Source organism: Oncorhynchus masou, chromosome 12 (assembly GCF_036934945.1).
Source record: "Oncorhynchus masou masou isolate Uvic2021 chromosome 12, UVic_Omas_1.1, whole genome shotgun sequence".
Lineage (NCBI taxonomy): Eukaryota > Metazoa > Chordata > Actinopteri > Salmoniformes > Salmonidae > Oncorhynchus > Oncorhynchus masou.
The window spans coordinates 24,211,584-24,229,611 of NC_088223.1; the positions used below are offsets into that span (position 1 = coordinate 24,211,584).

At 41.6% G+C, this 18,028-nt stretch overlaps 1 protein-coding gene across 1 annotated transcript in view; it reads left to right on the forward strand.

The window, feature by feature from the left end:
• The first annotated feature begins 1,487 nt into the window (after nucleotides 1-1,487).
• LOC135549732 (zinc finger protein 40-like) overlaps nucleotides 1,488-18,028 on the forward strand; it is an 82,988-nt gene continuing 66,447 nt past the window's right edge. The window contains 2 exon segments of the mRNA XM_064979985.1: nucleotides 1,488-2,038; nucleotides 4,355-4,483. Of these exon segments, the coding sequence (XP_064836057.1) occupies nucleotides 4,444-4,483 (40 nt within the window). The 5' untranslated portion in view covers nucleotides 1,488-2,038; nucleotides 4,355-4,443.

Sequence of the window (18,028 nt, forward strand, 5' to 3'; positions counted from 1 at the left end):
CTTTCTTAGTTCGCATAAATGCAGTTCAGTAACAGTCAAATATGGAGTATTCTGCAGGGTGCATCTTATACAATTCATTATAGAAGACCAGTATGCAATTTCATGTTTCATTTCATTAAAATGAAAACAAGTTAAATTAAATTGGATTTATACTCTTTGGATGGGGAAAAAACAATAATGCAGGCTATGCAAAACATGACTGCAATCACCCTAGTGTAGCTTTGAACTATGCTATATAATCTTCGATTTTCAAACTCATCCTGCCTCAATACCCCAGGCAAGTTCAAAGTCTGTTTGGCTTGAAAATAAATGGTTTAGTAATTGCAATGGGAGATCTGCATGGGAAAGCCCAGTCGGCAGTGGATGGGCGCAACGTGACCTGACAACAAGGAACCTCCGGGAAAACTGTCAGTCCCAAACTATGTGCAAAGGAAAGATCTTTAGGGGGTGCACGACAAACGACGCTTAAAATAAATACTATTTTAGACACGGTTTCAGTTGTAAATATGGTCTAAACTTACTTAATATACGTTTGAAATATATTTTAATAAATATGGTAAAAAAATAAGGTCCTGGTGATATTGTTTTTAGTAATTTATTTGGTCGTAGTTTGATCGTCGCATACCTCCCGGAGATGACATCCTGTGGTTGGGAGGCGGAGACGGGACCCCCGTTGACGTCAGTTGGCCTGTCTGTTTCCTGCAATAGAAAGTGAGAGAGGGAGAAGCGACAAAAACAGACCTTTACCCTTAAGGTGTGTTACACCAGAAATCCCTGACAACTATTAAGACCTCACTTGTAAGTATATATATATATATATATATATATATATATATATATATATATATATATATATATATATATATATATATATATGTGTGTGTGTGTAATGTATGAATTTAGTTTGTGGATATTTATTTGTCGTAAATGTGGTTGAAACTTTGGGCTTCATGCATGTGGAAGTGTTCTGGGGTAGTACTCTCACTGGGCGATCGTGTATGCTACAACGCCTGACGCCTGTCGGAGACGTTCTTGCTGGTTCGGCTAGTTATTTGTATTCAATGTATTCACCGTTGTGTTTCTTTTAGCTCACGCCTGTGCTTTCACGTTTGCAAAGAAGGAATGTCAAATTTTGGGATCAAACAAGTTAAGCTTTCAGAACCGTCGTTGCTTACCGTAGAATCGTTGTTTTTGTGTAACGTTATACGTCTGCAGCATTCGAATGTGGTGTGTGTAATGTTGCTGTCTTGCTTGCTACTGAATGTGCCTGTCTATTGAGCCAATAGGTAAGCCTGATCTATTGCCATTTATCTGATACATTAGCCATTTGTCTGATACATAGATATTGCGCAACAGATGAGAAAGTGTTCAAAAATACTGTCGCATATTTGTTGAATTAGGGAAGTGCCGCCGTAGTGTTGCAGAGAGCGAGGGGTTTTCCCTGACTCCTCCCTCAGTTAAAGCGCGTTCATGTGTTGCTTGTGCTACAGGCATAAAATACGCTATAACCCAGTCATTGTTTTTTATTTAGACTGCATTCCCTCACAATAAGATACGACTGTTGTGATGTAACATGGACTGTATAAAGACATTGATGCATGGCTACAAGGAAACAATGTTGTTCACCTGTTTTAGATGTGTCACTTGATGCCACCGTTATTGGTTAGATAGATAGAGGCATTTGATTATGTCACAGGGGTTTGGCTAATCAGTGTTCATATTTCACAATGAAGGACATCATGTCCATTGTTTTTTACATGTTACAATGTTGCTGTAAAATGCTGCAAGGTGACTGGAAGGAATCCTCCTAGGTGTGTGTTGAATGAGGCGTAAGTCTGTCGTCAGGGATTTAGAGAGAACATTCTTTTCGGACAGCTATAGGACTAGGCCTACTGCAACATTTACTCCGCCGCTTATTGTGGCATCCTCATCAAGCTGTCAGTTTCGGGGTGTTTCCTCAAAAAATTCTCAGCTGACACGCGCGCCGCACACGCACGTCTCGCTCTCCTCCAAATCACCAGCATCGTCTGAACTTAAGGTATTCGACCTGTCCTTCGTTCTCCCTGGGAGGCAGGTGGGAGCTTATGAACATGTTTGATTGTATGACTTTCATTGTCGTTCTTACTGGGCTCTGTGACCTGGTGCATGCGCTGTGTACATTACTGCCGATATATTTTGCGAGCTCAATGATGTCATTGCTGTAGCAGCGCACGTGTATCAGTATATGGTAAAACAATCCTACGGCTGTAGTAACGGACTGTTATGTAACATTGGCAAACGGAACAGACTGGATGTTGGAACAAAATGTACAGTGGAAGGGATTGATCTAGGAAGATCATGTAGGGAATTATCTATAAGCATAATACAGTATATACTATGTAAAATGTCTAGTCATTTTAAATACATTTATTGTTATGTATAGATAATGTATAGACTATAGTAATGCATGTGAATTTCTATAGATCATGTCTATAGAAATGTATGGGAGGGACTGAGGGAGCTCTGCTGATCATTCATTCTGCTTGTTCTTTTCTTTGCCTTGGGTTTTTGAAAGGTCAAGATTTGATATAATTTAGCTTCAACATACTGCTGATGGTGTCTGCTGATGTTTTTTTTGCAGAGCTCAGATTTGCATGAAGTCTAAAATTAGTCCCTTTTCATCCACTGTAAAAAGGGTATCATTAGCAGCAATACAATAAGATTAAACAGATACTATACAGCTATGAGATCAAGATGCCCTTTCAGTGTTTGCTTATGTCTGATGGTGATGCAATGATCTAATGCATGTTCACTTTTATAAGAAGATTTGTCTGATTGTAGCCCGCTAACCGTGTAAGCACCCTGGAGCGCTGACTACCCGCCAGACACAAGGCCTTATTGTTTGCGTCTTTCGTCACCTGAAACGTGTGTGTCATCAGAGCGAAGGGCAGGGCAGTGTATCTGACATCAACTCAATCACTTGTGTACCAAAAAAACAGCCATCTCCTCTTGGTTTAGATCAGATTATAGATAGCCACTCCAGGTTTATATTTATATGGAGAGAGATGCATTCACATCTCAGAGTTGGTCCAGAACTCACCTGATATCGGTAGAGGAGCACCCTGTCAGTGGTGCTGTATTGGATATTATGCCATGCCATCAAACTTAGCAGGAGCCTCCCTATGGGCAACATATGTTGACAAGACGTTGATAACCGTCTTTTCAACGTATTGTGCTCACTGGGCTTTGTTTTGTGTACGTTTGGACTGGAACAAGAATGTAAGCCTTGTACGTTTGGACTGGAACAAGAATGTAAGCCTTGTACGTTTGAACTGGAATTAGAATTTATACTGTGTACGTTTGGACTGGAACAAGAATGTAAGCCTTGTACGTTTGAACTGGAATTAGAATTTATACTGTGTACGTTTGGACTGGAACAAGAATGTAAGCCTTGTACGTTTGGACTGGAACAAGAATGTAAGCCTTGTATGTTTGAACTGGAATTAGAATTTATACTGTGTACGTTTGGACTGGAACAAGAATGTAAGCCTTGTACGTTTGGACTGGAACAAGAATGTAAGCCTTGTACGTTTGAACTGGAATTAGAATTTATACTGTGTACGTTTGGACTGGAACAAGAATGTAAGCCTTGTACGTTTGAACTGGAATTAGAATTTATACTGTGTACGTTTGGACTGGAACAAGAATGTAAGCCTTGTACGTTTGGACTGGAACAAGAATGTAAGCCTTGTACGTTTGAACTGGAATTAGAATTTATACTGTGTACGTTTGGACTGGAACAAGAATGTAAGCCTTGTACGTTTGGACTGGAACAAGAATGTAAGCCTTGTACGTTTGGACTGGAACAAGAATGTAAGCCTTGTACGTTTGGACTGGAACAAGAATGTAAGTCTTGTACGTTTGGACTGGAACAAGAATGTAAGCCTTGTACGTTTGGACTGGAATTAGAATTTATACTGTGTACGTTTGGACTGGAATTAGAATTTATACTGTGTACGTTTGGACTGGAATTAGAATTTATACTGTGTACGTTTGGACTGGAATTAGAATTTATACTGTGTACGTTTGGATTGCAATACGAATTTAGACTATGTACGTTTTGACTAGAATAAAAATTTAGACCGTGCAAGTTTGGACTGGAATTAGAATTTAGACAGGGACAACTGTTAAACTGACAGACGCAACAACAGCAGTGTCCTTTCTGATTCTTGCCAAGTGAGAGGACGGGAGACTGCACACAGACAGCCATAGACACACACTCACACACACTTAGTAAGAAGATAAGGGCTGCTTAGTGTTTATTGATCTATGGTGTGTTGAGCTGACACTGACCCTCTCTATGTGTGCTTTGTAGATGAACCCAGAGAGTGTTCGTGGTCCACCTGCATTAGAGAATTGACAACCTTTCAGAAGATGTGTCAGTGAAACAACCAACAAGAAAAGATGCCGCGAACCAAGCAGAACAACCCGAAGAACCTTAAAGGTAAGTTGCCAACCTGAATTGCTGCGTTTTAAATGTCTGTGTGTGTAGGCCTATGTCATGTCATGCTACTGTGTGCTGTGTTGTTACATTTTTGGAGGGCATGTATTGTGTATGTTTTTATTGATTTGATCAAACTCAGGACTCCCTGTAAATTGTTACTAAGTGTACTATCCTGGGTAAACAAATGAAAGGTCTTAAAAAAAAAACAAAGGTCATCTTAGTTCAGACTTTAATTTAATATTCAAAGGCGAGAGATGGAGGGAGAAATAGATAGAAGGGATCACTGAGCCATCTGTCCTCCCACAGTCCCCTAGTCCCTTACAGACTGCTGTCCACACTTGCCCCCTACCCACTTCTCTATCCACACTTGCTGACCAAATGTCTATAGAATCTGCTGAGCTGTGGTTGTCCACTTTCCTTTTGTGATTTTTTTCGTTTTGTCTTTTGTAACACAATTGTCTTCACTATTAGTGCTTAGTTTTCCAATCTGTGTGTGCTGTGGAACCTATAGGAAACACCTAGAATCGATTGTGTCGTTCTATGGTGGAACCTCCCTTTATGTCGTTGGAGTCCATATGTTAGTGTGTAGGCTATAACGGCTTATGTTTACAAGTGCATGACTGTTAATCAACAACAGAGCTTTTCTTCGACTTTATCATTTGCCTTTGATAGGCTAATTATCGAACAATTATGCGTTATCGCAGAGGCGAAGTGTCTGTCAGAACCTAAGGCATGTACACTAGTAATGGATTTATTTAGATGTTTGTGTGTGTTTCTATGTGTGTTGCATGCAAAGTCCATAAGAATCAAATTAGAAAGAAACGTACTTTGCCAATGTCGGCAAGCAGCGACCAGTATTTGAATGTTTATTTATTATAACACCCACACCCACAAATTTAATGCTTTGAGCTTACTTGGCCAAACAATGTAAATAATTTAGTTTTATAACAGCAGATTGCCTGAAGGAGCACACATTAGGCCAGTTACTGTTTTAGAGCGAGTGGAAACGCCCAGTTTTATTAGTAGCAGGGCTAGGCAGAGGTAATGTAAATGTCATGTAATGTGGGTATATCCATGCCAACTGTCCATATGTGGACTAAAGGGTGGGGTTGGGGCAACATCATTTTGATGAGCTGTTAGAAAGTTAGGATCAATCAATGTGAATGAGCAAATTCAAAAGAAGAAATGCCAGTCACCTAAAGGCAGGACCTAATTAATTAAGGAATGGAAGGAAGATGATATGATGATATGATATTTCCTCCATTGTTTCCTCTGGCAAAGTATGGATTTTGTTTTGTTACACATGCAAATACTGCAGTGAACAAGGATGTCCTGTCCCGTTCTCTCCTCTGCATTCCTCTGTTCCTCTTACCCCATAGTCCCCTCTCATACAGAGTAGGACCTGAATTTGACCACCCCGTTGCAGGAGAAATTTCCACTTTGAAATTTCCGACTTGATTTTCCCTTACAAAAAATGTTTCAACCCCTACAAAAATACCCATGAATTTTAATCCATATAATAATCCAAATTTCCTGATGCTGCAGGATTATTTTGCTGCTGTACAAAACTGGCTCATATTTAGATCCAACATCTGTGGTCTCGCTCTCTTTTGCCATCTGAAGTTACTCAGTGTAGGTTCAATAGGAGCTCAACGAAATGAGATGATCAGATATATTAAAAATAATAGTTGTTACTTGGTGCCTGTAGATGTAAATCCACCATTACAAATAGTATAAGAGTATTTTACAGCTTCTGGTACTTTATATTGAATAGACATGGGGTTGTTTACAGCTTCTGTATTGTGGCTTTTGACCTTTGACCTGTTTCATCACCTCCCCCTCTGTGCTCAGGGGTTAATTAGTCAGACAGGAAATGCTATGCTGCTTAGTGCGTGGCGTGGCATGCTATCACAGGCAAACTCACATTCTGCTGAAGTGAGAGTCATACCACTTAGATCCTTGTAACGTTCTTCTTGGGAACCCCACACACCCTCCTCCCATTCCATTTAAAAAAAAATGTGTGTGATTATGAAGGCATAAGTTTCAAGTTTTAATGTCACATGCACCAATACAGTGAAATGCCTTTCTTGCAAACTCTAACCCCAACGATGCAGTAATCAATAACAATGTAATACTGAAAATAACAAAGTAGAACCAAAACAAAAAATATATCAAAACAAGAAGAACACAATAAAATAAGTAAGCGTACTATATACAGGGTCAGTTCCAGTACCATATCTACAATGTGCAGGCATACTGGATCGATAGATGTAGCTATGTATAAGGGTAAGGTGACTAGGCATCAGAATATATGAAGAATATATGTGTGTGAGCAAATTATGTTTTTGTATGTGTGTTGGAGTATCAGTGTGCATAGTGTGTAGGGCCCTGTGAGTGTGCATAGAGAGACTGTATTTTATTGTTATTTTTGCACTAAGTTAAACTCTAATAGTCCGTGTAGCCATTTTCTTAGCCATTTAGCAGTCTTATGCCATGGGGATAGAAGCTGTTCAGGAGCCTGTTGGTATCAGACTTGCACTAGTACAGCTTGCCGTGCGAAAGCAGAGAGAACAGTCTATGGCTTGAGTGGTTTGAGACTAACGATTTTCCAGGCCTTCCTTTCATACTGCCTGATAGAAAGGTCCTGGATGACAGGGAGCTCGGCCCCAGTGATATACTGGGCTGTCCACGCCACCCTCTGTAGCACCACGCGATTGGGGGCAGTGTTATTGCCATACCAAGCAGTGATGCAGCCAGTCAAGATGCTCTCAATGCTACAGCTTTAAAACATTTTGAGGATTTGAGGGCCCATGCCAAACCTTTTCATCCTCCTGAGGGGGAAGAGGCGCTGTTGTGCCTTCGTCACAATTGTGCGGTGTGTGTGGACCATTTAGTGATTTGGACAGAGGAACTTGAAGCTCTCGACCCACTCCACTGTTGAGGGAGATCTATAGATCTGTTGGGCTCGTCTATGGATCTGTTGGGGCGGTATGCAAATCAATGGGCCCGCGACCTTGCGGATATTGACCTGATTAAAGACTTTACTCACATCGGCCTCGGTGAGTGAGATCACCCAATCTTCTGGGTCGGTGGCAACCCTCACACCTTGCACAATGTTGTTATTGTCAAAGCATGCATAAAATGCATCGAGTTCATCTGGTAGAGAGGCATTTTTGGCCAGATCGAGGCTGGGTCTTCCTTTGTATTCCATAATGGACTGTAGCCTCTGCCACACGCGCCAGGTGTCGAAGCCTGTGTAATATCATTCCACATTATTCCTATATTGTCCTTTTGCTCGTTTGATGACTCTGCGGTGGTCATTTCAGGATTTCTTGTACTTTTTCTATTCTCAGCCGTAGCCTCGGTTGTCTGCGATAGCCCTGTGTGGGGTAGCCCTATCTAACCTCAGTGTTAATCCATGGCTTTTGATTGGGGAAGCAGCAAAATGTAACTGTCGCCGAATCATTTCCTAATGAAGCCGGTGATGGAGGTGGTTAGCTCGTCAATGTTATCGGCAGAATCTCTAAACATATTCCAATCAGCGCTAGAAAAGCAGTCCTGTAGCATAATCACTGATTCTGGAGACCATTTCTCAACGGAGTGAGTCACGGGTAATTCGTGTTTCAGCTTCTGCTTGTAAACAGGAAGCAGGAATACGGAGTCATGATCTGATTTTACGAATGGCAAATGAGGGAGAGCCTTGTATACTTGCTTGTGGGTTAAACAGTGGTCTAGGACTTTATCACCCCAAGTGGCGAGGGAGATGTGTTGATGGAAGTTGTGCATCACGTGTCTTAATGAATTAAAATCGCCGGCAAGAAGGATGTTTTCCTGCTTGGTTATAGCCTTGTACATTTCCTTAAGTCCCAGCTTGTTATTTTTCTTGTCCTGAGGTGATATACAACAGTCACGATAACAGCTAAAAACTCTCTCGGGAGGTAAAAAGGTTGGCATTTGACCATCAGGTATTCCAAAATGGGTGAACCATGGGTCGACACTTCCACCATGCTCGAGACAGCACACCAGTTGTTGTTGATGAAGCGGCAACCCCCTCCCCCCTTGATTTCCCAGAATCCACTGTCCTGTCGGCACGGTGAATGGAGAATCCATCAAGTTGGAGAGCCAACTTGTCCGAGAGCCATGTTTCAGAACAGCAGAGAATATTGCAGTTGCGAGACTCCCGTTGGTAGCAAATTCGCGATCGGAGGTCATCCATCTTATTATCAAGTGACTATACATTGGCCAGTAGAATGGAGGGAAGAGGTGCCTGGGTTTCCCTTCGCCTTAATCTTGCCAGGATCCCCCTTCTCTTGCCTCTGTAACGTTGGCGTTTTCTTATGGGTAGCCCGAAAATTCGATCAGAATTACAGAAAGAGCCCAGGGCAGATAATCCGGAAATGAGGGAAGTAATTAGTTCTATCCTAGGGATATAGTGTACTTGCCTATTAATGTTATGTAATATTTAATGTTTTGTGTGGACCCCAGGAAGAGTAGCTGCTTCTTTAGCAGTAGCTAATGGGGATCCTAATAAAGTACTAAAATACTCCCCAAACTGACTCTTGCCATCACATGATAATGCTCAGACCTCAAGGCAACGTTACTGTATGTAACCTGACAGATTTTTTATTTTTTTTAATTGAAACTTTATTTAACTAGGCAAGTCAGTTAAGAACAAATTCTTATTTTCAATGACGGCCTAGGAACTGTGGGTTAACTGCCTGTTCAGGGGCAGAATGACAGATTTGTACCTTGTCAGCTCGGGGATTTGAACTTGCAACCTTTCGGTTACAATGACGGACTACCAAAAGGCAAAAGGTCTCCTGCGGGGAAGGGGGCTGGGATTAAAAATAAATTTAGTAAAAATGTAGGACAAAACGCACGTCACGAAAGAGAGACAACACTACATAAAGAGAGACCTAAGACAACAACATAGCATGGCAGCAACACATGACAACACAGCATGGTAGCAACACAACATCAAATCAAAATCAAATTTATTCATATAGCCCTTCGTACATCAGCTGATATCTCAAAGTGCTGTACAGAAACCCAGCCTAAAACCCCAAACAGCAAGCAATGCAGGTGTAAAAGCACGGTGGCTAGGGAAAACTCCCTAGAAAGGCCAAAACCTAGGAAGAAACCTAGAGAGGAACCAGGCTATGTGGGGTGGCCAGTCCTCTTCTGGCTGTGTCGGGTGGAGATTATAACAGAACATGGCCAAGATGTTCAAATGTTCATAAATGACCAACATGGTCAAATAATAATAAGGCAGAACAGTTGAAACTGGAGTAGCAGCACGGCCAGGTGGACTGGGGACAGCAAGGAGTCATCATGTCAGGTAGTCCTGAGGCATGATCCTAGGGCTCAGGTCCTCTCGGAGAGAGAAAGAAAGAGAGAAAGAGAGAATTAGAGAGAGCACACTTAAATTCACACAGGACACAGAATAGGACAGAAGAAGTACTCCAGATATAACAAACTGACCATAGCCCCCGACACATAAACTACTGCAGCATAAATACTGGAGGCTGAGACATGACAACAACATGGTAGAAACACAACATGGCAGCAGCACAACATGGTAGCAGCACAAAACAGGGTACAAACATTATCGGTCACAGACAACAGCACAAAGGGCAAGAAGGTAGAGACAACAATACATCACGCAAAGCACCCACAACTGTCAGTAAGAGTGTCCATGATTGAGTCTTTGAATGAAGAAATTGAGAAAACTGTCCAGTTTGAGTGTTTGTTGACGCTCGTTCCAGTCGCTAGCTGTTGGGAGCTGAAAAGACAAGCGACCCAGGGATGTGTGTGCTTTGGGAACCTTTAACAGAATGTGACTGGCAGAACGGGTGTTATATGTGGAGGAGTGAGGCCTAAGAGGGTTTTATAAATAAGCGTCAACCAGTGGGTCTTGCGACGGGTATACAGAGATTACCAATTTACAGAAGAGCATAGAGTGCAGTGACGAGCACCCTTAACTGCCAATCTATAAATTATGTCTCCGTAATCTAGCATGGGTAAGATTGTCATCTGAATCAAGGTTAGTTTGGCAGCTGGGGTGAAAGAGGAGCAATTTACGATATATCTAGACTTGGTTTCCTCTAACTTTAGCTTGCATCGTTGATATGTACTGAGAGAAGGACAGTGTACCGTCTAGCCATACTCCCAAGTACGTGTACGTGGTGACTACCTCAAGCTCTAAAACCTCAGAGGTAGTAATCACACCTGTGGGGAGAGGGGCATTCTTCTTATCAAACCACATTACCTTTGTTTTGGAGGAGTTCAGAACAAGGTTAAGGGTAGAGAAAGTTTATTGGACACCAAGAAAGTTTTGTTTTAGAGCGTTTAACACAAAATCTGAGGAGGGGCCAGCTGAGTATAAGATTGTATCATATGCATATACATGGATGAGAAAGTTTCCCACTGCTTGAGCTATGTTGTTGATGTAAATTGAGAAGAGCGTGGGGCCTAGGATCGAGCCCTTGGGGTACACCCTTAGTGACAGGCAGTGGCTGAGACAGCAGATGTTCTGACTTTATACACTGCACACTGTGAGAAGAAAGGTAGTTAGCAAACCAGGCCAAAGACCCCTCAGAGACACCAATACTCCTTACCTGGGCCACAAGAATGGAATGGTCTACCATATCTAACGCTTTGGCCAAGTCAATAAAATAGCAGCACAACACTGCTTAGAATCAAGGGCAATGGTGACATCATTGAGGACCTTTACGTTTGCAGTGACACGTCCATAACCTGAGCGGAAACCAGATTGCATACAAGAGAGAATACTATAGACATCAAGAAAGACAGTCAGTTGATTATTGACAAGTTTTTCCAACACTTTTGATAAACATGGCAAAATAAAAATAGGCCTATAGCAGTTAGGATCAGCTTGATCTCACCCTTTAAATAAAGGACAAAGCGTGGCTGCCTTTCAAGCAATGGTAACCTCCCCAGAGAGGAGAGCCAGGTTAAAAAGGTCAGAGATGGTCTTGGTGATTATAGGGGTAGCAACCTTAAAGAAAACCCAGATACGTTTAAGGAGCTCCTTTGGCACCTTGGACTCAGTGTCCGCCTGCAGGGAGAAACTTTGTAGCGGGGCAGGGGAAAAAGAGAGAGGAGCATTGGAGATAGGGGATTTAGAAGGGGTGGGAGATGAGGAAATGTTGGATGGGCAACGAGGCATGGCTGAGTCAAATAGGAATCCTGACTTAATGAAGTGGTGATTTTTAAAGAGCATTAAAGAGCTCAGCCATCAGTAATAACCACATCGTCAACTTTAAGGGACATGGGCAGCTGTGAGGAGGAGGGTTTATTCTCCAGGTCTTGAACTGTTTTCCAGAACTTCTTGGGGTTAGACCAACAGAGAGAGAACTGCTCCTTAAAGTAACTAACTTTGGCCTTCCGGATAGCCTGAGTGCACTTACTGTATTTCTCATTTACCTGAACGAGAGCCAGTCAGCCTGAGTATGTGTGTACCGAGCCGTTCACCAAATGCAATTCTTTAGGTGTAGTAACTCCCAGTCAAACCAGAGGTTGAACAAGTTTTTAATTGTCATTTTCATTATGGGGCATGTTTGTTAACAATATCACTTGAAATAAAAACAAAAGTCCAAGCATCTTCGACAGAGCTGTCAAGCTGATTCTATACCAATATACAGAGGCCAGGTCATGAAGGAGGGCTTGCTCATTAAAGTCTTTTAACAAGCGTCTATGACAAATCAGGACAGGTCGTTTCCTTGAGCAGCCATTACGAACACAGGCTGTTAAACAGTCATCTTTATGATCATAACAGAAAACACCAGACTGATACCTATCAGGATTATTTGTGAGGATAACATCGAGGAGAGTGGTCTTTTCTGGGTGTTTGGAGTCATACCTTGAGGGATTGGTAATAATCTGAGAAAGATTTAGGAAGTCCCATTGCTTTAGGACTTGGTCAGGTGGTTTAAGCATGTCCCAGTTTAGGTCACCTCGCAGGAGAAATTCAGACTTAGTGTAATGGGCCAGGAGAGAGCTTTTGGCAGGTAGGGTACAGGCAGGTGCTGATGGAGGACGATAACACCCAGCAACAGTCAACAAAGAGCTATTTGAAAGTTTAATGCTTAAAACCAGCAAATCAAATTGCATTGATAAGATGGCTATTAAAGTTATTTTTAGTCTAATACAATGAGTTAAATAAATATGAGAAGAAATATCAAACTCCAGGAAAACAAAACAGTGGCTTTGCCATCTTGACCATTGTGGAGAGGTTAGAGTCTATTTGATTGAGTGTGTGGACAGGTGTCTTTTATACAGGTAACGAGTTCAAACAGGTGCAGTTAATACAGGTAATGAGTGGAGAACAGGAGGGCTTCTTAAAGAAAAACTAACAGGTCTGTGAGAGCCGGAATTCTTACTGGTTGGTAGGTGATCAAATACTTATGTCATGCAATAAAATGCAAATGAATTACTTACAAATCATACAATGTGATTTTCTGGATTTTTGTTTTAGATTCCGTCTCTCACAGTTGAAGTGTACCTATGATAAAAAATTACAGGCCTCTACATGCTTTGTAAGTAGGAAACACAGCCAATTTTGCAGGTTATCAAATACTTGTTCTCCCCACTGTACTCAGTACCTCTTTGCTTGACATCATGGGAAAATCAGCCAAGACCTCAGAAAAAAAGATAGACCTCCACAAGTCTGATTCATCCTTGGGAGCAATACCCAAACACCTGAAGGTACCACGTTCATCTGTACAAACAATAGTACGCAAGTATAAACACCATGGGACCACGCAGCCGTCATACCGCTCAGGAAGGAGATGCGTTCTGTCTCCTAGAGATGAAAGTACTTTGGTGCGAGAAGTGCAAATCAATCCCAGTACAACAGCAAAGGATCTTGTGAAGATGATGGAGGAAACAGGTACAAAAGTATCTATATCCACAGTAAAACAAGTTCTATATCGACAGAAAGGCCGCTCAGCAAGGAAGAAGCCACTGCTCCAAAACCGGCATGAAAAAGCCAGACTATGATTTGCAACTGCACATGGGGACAAAGATTGTACTTTTTGGAGAAATGTCCTCTGGTCTGATAAAACAAAAATAGAACTGTTTGGCCATAATGAAAATCATTATGTTTGCAGGAAAAAGGGGGAGGCTTGCAAGCCGAAGAACACCATCCCAACCGTGAAGCACGGGGGTGGCAACATCATGTTGTGGGGGTGCTTTGCTGCAGGAGGGACTGGTGCACTTCACAAAATAGATGGCATCATGAGGATGGAAGATTATGTGAATATATTGAAGCAACATCTCAAAACGTCAGTCAGGAAGTTAATGCTTGGTCGCAAATGGGTCTTCCAAATGGACAATGACCACAAGCATACTTCCAAGTTGTGGCAAAACATCTTAAGGACAACAAAGTCAAGGTATTGGAGTCGCCATCACAAAGCCCTGACCTCAATTCTATAGAAAATTTGTTGGCAGATCTGAAAAAGCATGTGCAAGCAAGGAGGCCTACAAACCTGACTCAATTACACCAGCTCTGTCAGGAGGATTGGGCCAACATTTACCCAATTTATTGTGGGACGCTTGTGGAAGGCTACCTGAAATGTTTGATCCAAGTGAAACAATTTAAAGGCAATGCTACGAAATACTAATTGAGTGTATGTAAACTTCTGACCCACTGGGAATGTGATGAAAGAAATACAAGCTGAAATAAATAATTCTCTCTACTATTATTCTGACCTTTCACATTCTTAAAATATAGTGGTGATCCTAACTGACCTAAGACGGAGAATTTCTTCCAAGATTAAATGTCAGGAATTGTGAAAAACTGAGTTTAAATGTATTTGGCTACGGTGTATGTAAACTTCCGACTTCAACTGTAAATATTTTTGAAAATATTAAAAATCAGTGTTTAAGGCCAAAGTTCCCTCCATTTTCTTTTTGGCTTGAAGCTCTGTACTGACTACTGGTACCATGGTTACCAACAATCACGTCAGTGAGGGAACCACCCTTGTGTGTATTTGTCTGTGTGTCACCATGTATTCTCTTTAGTTTCTCACATTGGTCCTGTCAAGAGATACACAAGATTCATTGTTTTATTGACTCTCAACCCAGCTGTATGGGCAGGGTGCAAACAGGTGAAGTTAAAACAGGGTGAAGCTCCGATGTGTGTGTGTGATGTCAACATGACAGGAATGCTGTGACGCAGTTTGCGGGTAGCAAAGCAGGAAGTCAGGAACTCCGGACCCCCATCCAGGTCTTCTGTTTATTTCAAACAGCTGGTTTCCAACAGCTTTGGCTTGGCAGGCGCCAGGTCACAACAGTAGTTCCCCTTGGTTTCGCCTGCCACTTCCCCCGTCACTGACTGACAGATTCACACTCTATGGCCATCATACATACATTCACCATTGACACACATCTCCTTGGGATCTGCTTTTTTTTCTTGATTAAAAATGCAAAGTATTTGCTGAAAATGTAATTATTCTCCATACCAAGTGTCCATGATCTTGGATTTTTTCTTGTGTTGGATTATTAATGTCAGTAGTCTTGTAAACTTTATGATGTGTAGACTGGTACTGTTCAGTTTATGTTGTGTTTGGTCGGTGTTGACTTGCAGTAGCATAGCACCTCAGCTCACCCCCTAGCTACCCTCATCTCATATTTCTTTTTATTGTGCCCCTGAAAATGCCCAGTCTTGTTAACCACACCAGTTTTTATTATAGCACCGAGCTTGCATTCCTCCTGTCTTATAAAAGGTTTAATCTCACCAAGGCTCAGTATGTCTGGACCCCTGCTTTAGCAAACAAAGCACTGTCTGCAAAATGGTGAACAATTGCTATGCAGGGGTCCACACTTTTAACAAGGTTTTACATTTTACCCCTTTAGAGGGAAAAATACATTCAATCTCTGCAAACTGTATAGGCTATTGCATTAACTGGGTAATAGCTTAGGTTGATATAGTGTGTGCTCTGTGTGTGTATAACGGCTCTGTTAGCCAGTTGAATATTTCACAAATACTGTAGTTTCTGACCATACCAACATCACTCTGTCTGTGTCCCAATAAGCACCCTATTCCCTATATATTACTTTACCCTATGGGCCCTGGTTGAAAGTAGTGCACTACATAGTATAGAGAATAGGATGCCATTCGGGATATAGTCTGTTAATAATCAACCCATGGATCTGCAATCAATGATTTCATTGCTGCCAGTGGTTACTGGTTAGGTATTTTGGGGTCAGAGTCCCTGGTCTAACTCACACAGTAAACTAGAGAAATGGGAGACACACACACTCATTCTCACTTGTTTGTGGTTTCAAGACTACAATAATGTGTTTTTTTCTTCCTGCTTGGTGCATGTATTTACTGTATTTATTTAGGCTATTCACTTGTCTTTTTATGGTTTCAAGACTACAATAATGTGTTCTTTTCTTCCTGCTTGGTGCGTGTATTTACTGTATTTATTTAGGCTATTCACTTGTCTTTTTATGGTTTCAAGACTACAATAATGTGTTCTTTTCTTCCTGCTTGGTGCGTGTATTTACTGTATTTATTTAGGCTATTCACTTGTCTTTTTATGGTTTCAAGACTACAATAATGTGTTCTTTTCTTCCTGCTTGGTGCGTGTATTTACTGTATTTATTTAGGCTATTCACTTGTCTTTTTATGGTTTCAAGACTACAATAATGTGTTCTTTTCTTCCTGCTTGGTGCGTGTATTTACTGTATTTATTTAGGCTATTCACTTGTCTTTTTATGGTTTCAAGACTACAATAATGTGTTCTTTTCTTCCTGCTTGGTGCGTGTATTTACTGTATTTATTTAGGCTATTCACTTGTCTTTTTATGGTTTCAAGGACACAGTTTTTTTTCTTTCTGTAATGCATTTGCTGTAGTTAAGCCTATATATTTATTTACAGGATTTTATTTCGTTAAACAAAACTAACACACTCAGAAGGGGGAAGGGTAACATGATATCTTGTCTCTATTTGGTCAAGAGGTTAAAGAGCGACTGCCTTTTAAAAAGCAATGAATCCCTTTGAAAATGTCCTATGTGGTATTGATGTGTCAGAAACAGCTATTCTAGTGTCAAAATTTAGTACAAAGTGTAAATACGATAATTTTGGTCAGTCTTGTCGAAAATGGGTAAATGTCACATCCATGTGTCACAACGGGTTTTGATTTGACTGTTCATTTGACTGTTCATTTACCCACTAACATGGGGTGGACAGCTGCGGTGATTGCTCTCTATTCAATGGCAGTCTGTTTACATAAGACAACCCGTCACACATTTTTTTTACTTGAGAAAATGCTGCACCACACACCTTAATTGCAAAATTGCACATCTAATGCGTCTTGAGTTATCTTAGACTAATTCTGGGGATTTTTCAGGAAGTGAAATAGGCTTCTGCGTCTACAGTGTCTCATGGGGGACAAACATCATTAACCAAACGCGGAATCGGTCAGGAAACACCTCCAAGACTGAAGTCTAGTTTTTCTAATGAGCAACAGAAAACACGTGCCAATCTGTGTGTTCAGTGGCTCTTTAAGAGTGCTCTGTGCTGCTGGTCTGGCTCCTCTCCTCTGTTAGCTCTGCCCTACCAGGCCTCTGATGACTGCTCCCCTGCCCTGTCCTGATGCCCAGTGCACCCCTCTGAATTCCCAGCTCAGGGCCACCGGAGGGTCAGGGTCTGAAAAGTCACTATGGGCCCAGGTCAAAAGTAGTGCACTATAAAGGGAATAGGGTGCCATTTGTGACGCAGTCTGGGAGATTCCCTTTCCCTCCATACTTAGGTCCTCCTCTCAGGACAGGACCCCCATCCTGTAAGCAGTTAGGTCAGTTTAGTAAGCACTTTACCCAGGGCTGGATTGGAGCCTGGATTGGACCCTATATGCTTGACACCAGATTCTTAATATCCTAAGTAAATAGCCCAACAAGCATGCTCTATATTACTGGCCAGGTCTCTCTTGTAAAATAGGTCTCATGACCTCAATGAGACATCCTGGATAAATAAAGGTGAAATCAATCAAACGATATGTTGTATAGCATAGTGTCTGTCTGTCTACTGTACTTTTGAGTTTAGCTCAGCTAGAGTCAATGGTGCGTTGAAAGAGCTAACACCCTGACTCCTGGCATGGATTTCTACACGTTGTGTCATGCTTAGGAAGCCAAACCAGTCCCTCTGTACTGTACCTCCTCCTTCAAATTAATGTGTTAGAAACCAGCAAGATTCACACAAAGGGAACTTCTGCCCCAGAGGCAGGAAGGACCCAGGGTTTTAGCAACAGTAACTAGTACAACAGACAGGCTGGGACGGGTTCATGGATGTCTGTTTAACTTAGTGTTGACCTCTGAGAACGGGAGAAGCCTTTCACTTTGAGAGGAAAGAGGAAGGGAGGGAGGTGAGAAAGACAGGGGGGGGGACAAGGGAGACAAAATATAATTTTTATTGTCATATTTTGTGTGAATTAAATTGAATACGTTGAAAATACACACACCGGCTGTTCACTCTGTCATCTGTAATATGGGTTAAATTCTAAGCCATTTCCTATACAA